Below are 10,936 nucleotides of genomic sequence, written 5' to 3'. Positions count from 1 at the left end.
CATGTCCTTTTAACGTAATAGGTTGAGAATGTTATTCAAAAACTTGGGAATTGTTCTCTCCTGTACATGCCCCTGTGCTCTGATGTGACAACATCAGTGCTCTATCACTTGTCTCCAATCCACTCTATCATGCAAGAAATAAACACATTGAAGCTGACTAACACTTCGTGAGGGAAGAGTAATTAAAAGTGACATCCTGATTAAATTCATCTCAAGCAACGGTCAGCTTCCAGATATCTTTACCAAAGGCTTATCTACTACTCGGTTACAGCTACTCAAGTCCAAGCTAATGATTTATGCTTCCCCATTAGCTTGCGGGCGGATGTTAGTGATGACAATAATATTGTCATCACAGATCCTACTCCAAAGCCACATGATCCTATAACACATAAGAGGAAAGTTGTCTCCTACAGCTACTGGAAAAATATAGTAGCACTGGTATGCACTAAAGACAGAGCAGCATCGTTATGCAATAAAGTAATCCCATACGTTATGCCATTTGTGTAATAAACACTCCCATACGTTATTCCATATGATATGTAATATGTGTAAAAGTAAATCCCATATGTTATGTAAAGAAAAACTGTATATAATGCCCTTGGCATTTCAGCTTGAAGTATTGAATAAAAAGTTCAAATATTCCTCTGTTTTTTCATATATCACATACATATAGTTAATTTTAACATCAAATTTCCACGCTTGCATGATACAAACAAGTTCCCATCATCAGCCACTTATTCCTATATATATTATCATAATTGGCTTTTACGAGACCATACTCTAGGAGAACGTCAAACCCTGCAAATGAAAAAAGTAGCCACGACGAGTTACATTCTTTCCATTTTTCATAAACCTTAAGCAGTAGATATATTAAATTTGTAGTAATATTGGACTTACTTAGTATATTCAATTATGATTTTTCCAGCGTCTGGATTAGCTATTGCAGAGAAAGCCTCTTGAGAGAGATTAATAGTTCCTTGACATCCTATTTGACAGTAATCGACGATTTTAACCACGACGCTGGTACCCCAGCAAGGTGGCACGCCCTTGTTTGTAGCCCCGATGCAGTTGACGTTATAATTGGTCCCGCATGCTGTCCGATTGCCCCATATTGCATCACTTGTTGCAGCGATCATCAAGCCATTGGTTTCATATCCGTAGCATGAAGAGGCTGTCAATGCATATCAAAATTTATAATTCAAACTTCAAATAGCGATGCTTACTTAATTATACATATAGCGAACATGCATGCATGGATGCTCTAATTAAGAGATTGTCACCAATAAATGAAATTAAGCACAATATATTCCATATGCCATCCTTAATAGAAATTATAGTCATGGAATACATGTCATCATGCCATCTGTACGAAAGATATTTTAAGAGTTATAAATGATCGATGCATGCACAAGCAAGACTTAAAATCTCAATTTTTTTATTTTTATTTTTATTTCTTTTTGGGTATATTTGACTTTGCTAGTAATTACTTGACAATAGCAACAGTCACATAAAAAATATGAGCATATCATCAATTACCATGTCCTGTGATTATTTGGAACTTTCAATTGTGCTTCACAAACAATTATATATGTTGTATTTTATATGTTGTTTATTAACTTCTCTCTCATAGTTGTTTTTTAGCATTAATGTACTACACAGTTGAGCGTCATAAATTCTCTCAAATAACATTGAATCCTACAATATTGATAAGAATTAGAAAAACATGCAATGGGGTGTAATAATTCTTGTTTCTAAGATTATGAGCTAGTTTGCAATTACTTTTTCATCTTTAATTAATTTATTTTTCCTTTCAATCTAGAAAAGTTCAAATAGTAACAAACAAATATATATATATATATATATATATATATATATATATATATATATATATATATATATATATATATATATATATATATATTTTTATAAAAAATTTAAAATTATTTTCACCTTTTTGTCACAAAAAAATAATTATTTTCTTAACTAAAAGACAAAATAGAAAAATAAAAAAAGAAACCATTCCTAAACATTGTCAAGCACCACTAGAGCCTCTTTAATTTGTTTGACGTATCAAAGAAAGAACGCACAATTTACTTCGTGGTTGTCTTTTATTTTCTTTCTTACGTTGTCTCGCCCCACAAGAACGTGTTCGATAGAGAAAGTTTCAACCGCCAAGAATGAAGTTTGTACTTTTGTTTTGACCTTTTTTTATTTTTATTTTAAGAATTTAAGGAAATTTCATTTAACTCTCCTGAATTATTGCCATTTTTGTAATTACTTCCCTAACCGTCCAAACTCTCAATTTACACTACAAAAATACTCACAATTGGACGCGTGTCTACAGTACCGGTTATTGTAGACACGCGTCCAATTTGACACGTATCTTATGAGACACGTGTCAAATTGTACCATCTTCACAATTGGACGCGTGTATTTAATACACGTGTCCAATTGGACAAGTGTATTAAATACACGCGTCCAAATGGACACGTGTATTTAATACTCGTGTCAAAATGGACACGTGTAATAATATACGTGTCTATTTGGACGCGTGTAAAAATACACGCGTCTAAATGGACACGTGTATTAAATACACGCGTCCAATTGGACACGTGTAATAATACACGTGTCCATTTGGACACGAGTATTAAATACACGCGTCCAATTGGACGCGTGTATTTAATACGCGTGTCCAATTGGACACATGTATTATTACACGTGTCAAACTGTTATTTTTTCCCAAATATATATTAAAAAAAAAAATTTGTGTTATATTAATTTTTTTTTTTTTTAAAAAAAAAAAAAAAAAAAAACTCCTTATCTTATTAACCATACAAATCTGTGAAAATACGGTGTACATAACTTATACACATAAAATTAGGTTTGAAAGCTATATGCCATACGTAAATTATATGGTTGGAATTTATACTTTTTAGGTTCCTTATTTATATATATATAGTATACTAATAAGTACGTAAACCCTAACCTAATTTACATATTGTACTATATGCATAATTAAACAAATTTGGTACTATATATCTAATTAAACCAAATAGTTCAAATTAGGGTTTAGTTTTGTACACCATCTACGTTTAGAAACAAAAAAAAAAATTAAAAAATTAAAACATAACAAAGTTAAAAAACCTATAATTAATACTATATATATAAATATGCATGCATGTAAACGGTTTAGAAACTATATACAGTAACCTTGCTATTTATGGCTATATATAGTAAATGCAATTATTTTAAGAGTTCTGCGCTACATAATGAATTAAATACTTATAGTTTAGTCCCTTATATAGTACATACATTTAGGGTTTATGGCTATATATAGTACATACACTTAGGGTTAGGGTTTATAGCTATATATAGTATATACACTTAGGGCTAGGGTTTATACCTATATATAGTATATATACTTAGGATTATGGTTTATCGATATATATAGTATATACACTTAGGGTTAGGGTTTTAGGGTTTATAGGTATATATAATATATACACTTAGGGCTATGGGTTATAATTTAATTGATTTTACATTTCATGAATAATAATGTCAATATATTTTTCACGTGTCATTATTGTACACTTTTAAATATATATATATATATTAAATCATGAGCAGTTCAAAATTAGATTGTTCCGATATATATATTATATACACTTAAACTTAGGATTTAGATCTATATATAGTATACATACTTAGGGTTAGGGTTTATCGCTATATATAGTATATACACTTAGGGTTAGGGTTTATAGCTATATATAGTATATATACTTAGGGTTAAGGTTTATCGCTATATATAGTATATACACTTAGGGTTAGGGTTTTAGGGTGTATAGGTATATATAATATATACACTTAAAGCTATGGGTTATAATTTAATTGATTTTACATTTTATGAATAATAATGTCAATATATTTTTCATGTGTTATTATTGTACACTTTTAAATATATATATTAAATCACGAGTAGTTCAAAATTAGATTGTTCCGATATATATAGTACATATACTTAGGATTATGATTTATAGCTATGTATATAGTACATGTATTTAGGGTTAGGGTTTATCGCTATATATAGTATATACACTTAGGGTTAGGGTTTTAGGGTTTATAGGTATATATAATATATACACTTAAAGCTATGGGTTATAATTTAATTGATTTTACATTTTATGAATAATAATGTCAATATATTTTTCATGTGTTATTATTGTACACTTTTAAATATATATATTAAATCATGAGCAGTTCAAAATTAGATTGTTCCGATATATATAGTACATATACTTAGGATTATGATTTATAGCTATGTGTATAGTACATGTACTTAGGGTTAGGGTTTATCGCTATATATAGTATATACACTTAGGGTTTTAGGGTTTATAGGTATATATAATATATACACTTAAAGCTATGGGTTATAATTTAATTGATTTTACATTTTATGAATAATAATGTCAATATATTTTTCATGTGTTACTATTGTACACTTTTAAATATATATATTAAATCATGAGCAGTTCAAAATTAGATTGTTCCAATATATATAGTACATATACTTAGAATTATGATTTATAGCTATATATATAGTACATGTACTTAGGGTTTAGTTTTATAGCTATATATATATATATATATATATATATATATATATATATATACTTTTGGACAGAGGATTAGGGTTAGGGTTTATGATTATATATAGTACGTACCCTTAGGATTATAGTTTATAGCTACATATAGTCTATGCACTTAGGGTTAGAGTTTAATTTTATGGTTAGGTTTTAGTTTTTATTTTTTATTTAGGGTTTAATATAGTATATATACTTAGTGGTAGAGTTTAATTTTAGGGTTAGGGTTTAGTTTTAATTTATAGTTTACGGTTTAGTTTTAGCGCTTAGGGTTTAGCTATATGTACGGTACATACATTTAGGGCTGCATGGGTTTGTATTTGTATTTACTTGAATAAATTATATATATATATATATATATATATATATATATATATATATATATATATATATATATATATATATATATATATATATATATATATATATATATTTATTCATATATTATTTTATATATAATTATAATATATTTTTTTATTAAAAAAAAACTACAATTAGAGACGTGTATTGAAATACACGTCTCCAATTGTTTGGCCAGGTCTGCCGTGCGGGACTTCTCTCGCGCGCCACCTGGCCAAACGAATTCTGATTTTTTCAAATTTTTGATTTTTTTAATTATTATATTATTTTATATGTATATATATATTATATAGAAATGGGTAGCTTCCTCTGGAAGCTACCCATTTCTCTTACGATCTCTCTCTCTCTCTCTCTCACTCTCCCCGTACGTCGAGCTCAGCCGGCCGGCGTCGTGACCGTCGGCGCACGAGCACCTCTCTCTCTCACCGACTCTCTCTCTCTCTCTCTCTCTCTCTCTCTCTCACGTATATATATATACACCGGATCCGGATCTATCTTAGCTCTCTCTCTCTCTCTCTCTCTCTCTCTCTCTCTATTGGGACTACTCTCCGGCAGCTCCTTCTCCGGCCGTGCGTGAATTTGCTCCGGTACACTTTCATTTTCTCTCTCTGTTTACCGGTTTCTATATATATCATTTTGGTATATTTTGCTAACTTCGATATTTTTGGTATATTTTGTTCCTCCAAATATGCAGATATATACCTGCATATTTTGTCCATAGACCCAATTTGGCAGTGAGTATAATTTCCCTCATTGTTTGTATTTAATTTTTTCTTCTACATGTATATCCGGCCGAGTGATGTTTTCTACATGTTCTGCATGATTTTTTCTTCTCATGATTTTTTATTTGTTCTATTTTTTTATTGCAATGTACGTTACTGAATTTTTATACATATAATTTTGTTTTTGCTTTCTTTTTAATGGATTCCTGCAATTCGGTTTTGGTGTTTTTTTTTTAATATATATATATATATATATATATTCTTAACAATGCTGCATGTATTTGGTTAGTACATTTTTGATGAAATTTTAGTGTACACCTTTGTATTTTTTGTGTCATTTAGGCTTTTATTTATTTAATTTTTTTTTTTTATGAAGCCTTGTACTTTTACACTATGTTGTTGTGTTTTTATTGTTTTTAATTTTTTTGTTTTAATTGTTGATTTGAGAGGTTTTATATATATTTATTTTTTTGGAAGCCATGTACTTTTTTACCATGTTGTGTTTTTATTGTTTTTAATTTTTTTTGTCCTAATTTTTTATTTGAGAGGTTTTATATATATATATATATATATATATATATATATATATATATATTTGAATGTGTTATTATGGATTACAGAGTTTTATTGTTAGTGAAACAAAATCAAACAATGTCCGATATTAGTTTAGCGTTATAAACCAACGATGACACTTTTTAAAATAATAAATGAAAAAAATAAAATAAAATGGGTTTGAAAAAAAAATGAAAAAATTAAAATTGACCGTCTACTTATTAAGAAATACCTAAACTCCAACCCTAAACTTTATATCCTAAAATCATAATCATAAAACCAACACAATTATAAACTCTTAAATAAACTCTGAATCCTACGCTTTCTAAAAAAAAACCCTTACCCTAAACCCTAAACCCTAAAAAAAAAATCCTACACTTTCTAAAAAAAAACCCTAACCCTAAACCTTAAACCCTAAACCCTAAACCCTAAAAAAAAAATATCCTACACTTTCTAAAAAAAATACCCTAACCCTAAACCCTAAAAAAAAAATCCTACACTTTCTAAAAAAAATCCCAACCCTAAACCTTAAACCCTAAATCCTAAACCCTAAACCCTAAAAAAAAAATCCTACACTTTCTAAAAAAAAAACCCTAACCCTAAACCTTAAACCCTAAACCCTAAACCCTAAAAAAAAATATATCCTACACTTTCTAAAAAAAATACCCTAACCCTAAAACTCATATTATGTTACCAAAATTTTTTTTTTTGTTTGGAAAAAAAATAACTATTTGATTACAATTTGTTTATATATATATATATATGTTTTTTAGTGTTAACCAATTAAATGTTGAATATTTTTTTCATTAGGGTACAACCCAGACGGAACCATATATTATGAGGTGATTAAGGACCCAGAGAGAAACTTGGTGCTCCCGAGGGGGAAGAAGGTTGTATTGCAGTACAATGCTGCTATACAACCTGTAGGACGAGCCTGCAATCGTTTTCGGCAGGCTGAGGGCAAGCTGATCAGGAGTGGGTCCTACATACACATGCGGGACGAATGGGTGAGGGTAAATAAGTAGATTAAGCAAGCAATGTGGGACGCGCTGATGGTATGTTTATGAATATAATTTAATTATTTATTTGAATTAAACTTGAGATTAATGTTTTTCTTGAAGTTTTTAAACCTATAATGCTTTGATTGAATGTGCAAGAGGAGTTCTATCTACCTGTATCAGTAGACGAGCGCAAGGCACAACAGGAGGCGTGGAATGATATTGGCCGTAAGCACCACTCGTGGAAGTCGAGGTTCAAAACCAAACTATGTATTGGAGACGGTGACACGCCCGAGAGTATCCGTGCGAGAATGCCGGACAATTTTTTTGCGCAGTATGACGCAGCAGATGTAGAGTTCCTGCTGAGAGATTGGTGCACTGAGCATAAAAGGGTATGTAGGCCAAAAAAATGTTGTGATTTTTTAATAACAGTTCATTTAATTTTAGTTTTAATTTAAGTGTGTCAATGCTTACATTTTTATTTTCATGTTCAATGCGTAGGCAACCTCTGAACGGATGAAGAGGCTGCGGGAGTAGAATGACCTTCCCCATTGTACGGGATGTAAAAGTTATGCCAGATTTAATCACGGGGAGGTATGAAAAAATAAATGTTTATGTTTTTAATATTTGTTACTAATTGTTTTTCTTTTTCTTTATACTATTTTTATCGCTATCTGTTTGTTATATATGTTAACTGCATGACGACAGATATGTACATCTGGCACGCCCCCCACTCACGCCGTGTCGTTCGTGAAGACCCACACAAGGAAGGACGGCACTTACGTGAACGAACGTACACGGGTCCTATGCGTATGCTACTGATTTAATTTACTAATATTTTTAAATTATGTGTGATATATCATTATTCAATATATGAGTTTTTCATGTTGACGACGTACAGGAGAGGATGACGCAGAGTTTATCCAGTGATCCAGCCGCCACGCAAAGCGTCTCCGCAGACACGGTGCATTGGGCACCGAACGACGCTTATGAACAGGCGGTTGGGAGGCCTGAGTATGTAGGGAGGGTTCGGCAGGTTGGGCCGAATGTCACACCTGTTCGGGGGACATGTTTCTCATATAAGCCTCGGTCGGGATTGGGCCGAACACCCTCGGAAGATGGAAGAGATCCAAGCGGAGCTACAGGCTGAGCGAGTGAGGAATGACCGGTTAGAGCAGCGCGTGCAACAGTTCGACGCCATGGAGCAGCGCGTGCAACAGTTCGACGCCATAGAGCAGCGCGTGCAACAGTTCGACACCATGGAGCAGCGCATGCGACAGTTTGAGGTCTTCATGTCCTCCATGGGAGTATCAGCACCATGTCTTGGTACTCAGTCTTCACCTGCACACGTAGGTAGTACGTCGTCTGTTAGTAGTGCATCTGCAGGTATGATTTATATTGTGTATAGGACAAAATTAATTTCAATTTGTTTTCATTACCCCTTTAATTTTGCAAGTAATATTATATACTTTAATTGTCTATATTATTTGCAGGTAATTCGACAACGGTTGGTACGTTGTCGCCTGTTGGACGACAGCTGAGCCAGCACTCCACTGTCGTTACACCTTCGCCCGCTACACCATTCCTTGCGCAGCAATCTCCGATTGGCGAGAACACGCCTGGGACGGTACCTCGTGATTCGCAGGGACGCCCTTCAGATTTGTAGATATTTTGTGTAATTATTTTTTGTTCGTAAATATTTGCGTAGTTAACGAATATGTTATTAACTATTGGTTTGTGTAATATGATTTTGTGCTGTTTTTGGGTAAAATAAATATTGCGTTATTTGTGGTCGGAAATAATAAAACTTGAAAAAATAAATAAATAAATAAATAATTAACCCAAATAAATTTTAAAAAACAATAACAAAATTAAATTGAAAAAAAATTCCAAATTGAGTTTTTTATTTAATTAAATTTTTTATTTAATTATTTAATTTTATTTTTAATTTAATTTAAAAATACAATTAAATAATTAAATTAAAATTTTATTTAAATAAAAAATTCGATTTGGATTTTTTTTTTTTTTAAAAAAAATCGATTTGACACGTGTATTGATATACACGTGTCAAACCGTTTTGACACGTGTATTCCAATACTCGTGTCAAAACGGTTTGACACGAGTATTGGAGCGTCAAAATGTGCAGTTAATGACTTGCACATTTGACACGCATGTCAAAATGAACGTGTCAAACTGTTTGACACGTGTACGACACTGTACACGTGTCAAACTGCGTGTGACAAATCGAACTGATTTTTGTAGTGTTAGTGTATTCATCTTTCAATTGTTTCAATTTCATCAATCCGTTATGATTTTCCGTTAAATACTGTCAAAATTCTCAAAATACCCTTGTATTTATATATATATAAAATTTCAAAGGTTTAGGCGTGAGTATTTTTTCAAATTCTGTTAAATCTTGACCAACGCCTAAATCCTTGCAATTTTTATTTTTTATTTATTTTTTCCTAAAAATGATGGGTATTTTGGAAAACCCATTTTTATACTTGCTTCAAATATCACTGCTATATTAGAAATAAATCTTAAACTCTGATATATACTAGTTTATTGTGACAAAGTAGACTCTAATGCATGAGAATATTTTGGAAAAATAAAAAATAGAAACATCTACAAAAGATCACAAATTTATATATATATATATATGCGCATATGAAAGATATATAAGGGCTCAAATTAGCAAAAGACAGATTGAAAATGTGATCAACAATTAGTATATATATTTGTTTAAACTAAATTAGTTTAATTTATGATATTTTATATTTGGCACATAAAGATACTCACGAACATAAGGAGGCGTATAGAAAGTAGCTGTTCCCTGCGCCGCATTTGCAACTGACGTGAGACATACGGCCATGCTCACCGCTATCATCAAAGCACAAATATTATTAACCACTCCCATTTTCTTTTTCTTTTTTGAGAAAACTATGTAATGTAATGATGCTTTAACACTTGGAGTTTGTGAAGGAAACAAGTAGATTTGTTTCCAATTTATAGTGTAAGTTTGTCTGGCAAACCCTACCTTCAATTCACGTCCTTTTGTACACAAGGAATGTCATGTATTAATATAATTATACATGCATGACCCCATCTCTCGCTGCCTCCAAATGTCAAAAATCGTCACACACACACACACACACACACACACACACACACACACACACACACACACACACACATATATATATATAGAAAAGGCATGTTATTTAGTACTTCAAAATCCTTCTTCTATCTTTCCATTTTAAAAATGAACTATTAAATTTGTAAAGATTCACACAAAATACACGTGTTGATCCTACAAAATTACAAAACTCAATAATTAATTTTCAAAATGAAATGATAAGAAAATAATAAAGAGTAAGAGAATATAAATGATTTTCAAAATTAACTATGATTACTCGAAGGAGTAGAAGTAAAAAAATAGCATTTGGTGATCAAGTTGATAATATGATTTATCACTGCTGTATCACACCTCACAAAACACAGGTTTCGGAGCCTTGTTACTTGCAACCTTGTCACTTGTCAGCTTCATTTTCACAAATCAAAGTTTTTCTTTCAAAATAAAAAATAAAAAAAACTATACAAATCAAAGTTAAAGTAGAACAAATATTTCCATAAAATAGAAAGATAAATAAAGTTGGCCCTAATA

General features: G+C 31.1%; 1 protein-coding gene across 1 annotated transcript; it reads right to left on the bottom strand.

Annotated features, from left to right (window-relative positions):
• Positions 1 to 566: 566 nt before the first annotated feature.
• Positions 567 to 10,268, bottom strand: LOC133871839 (EG45-like domain containing protein). The gene is made up of 3 exons (XM_062309279.1): positions 10,072 to 10,268; positions 898 to 1,171; positions 567 to 798 (listed from the first exon to the last, which is right to left on the bottom strand). The coding sequence occupies exons 1-3, from the start codon at positions 10,187 to 10,189 to the stop codon at positions 792 to 794; spliced, it is 399 nt and encodes a 132-aa protein (XP_062165263.1). The 5' UTR covers positions 10,190 to 10,268; the 3' UTR covers positions 567 to 791.
• Between the last annotated feature and the right edge of the window lie 668 nt (positions 10,269 to 10,936).

Source organism: Alnus glutinosa, chromosome 6 (assembly GCF_958979055.1).
Source record: "Alnus glutinosa chromosome 6, dhAlnGlut1.1, whole genome shotgun sequence".
In the NCBI taxonomy this organism is placed as follows: Eukaryota; Viridiplantae; Streptophyta; class Magnoliopsida; order Fagales; family Betulaceae; genus Alnus; species Alnus glutinosa.
Note: the sequence above shows the minus strand (reverse complement) of the source record. Positions and strands in the feature narration are given on the sequence as shown.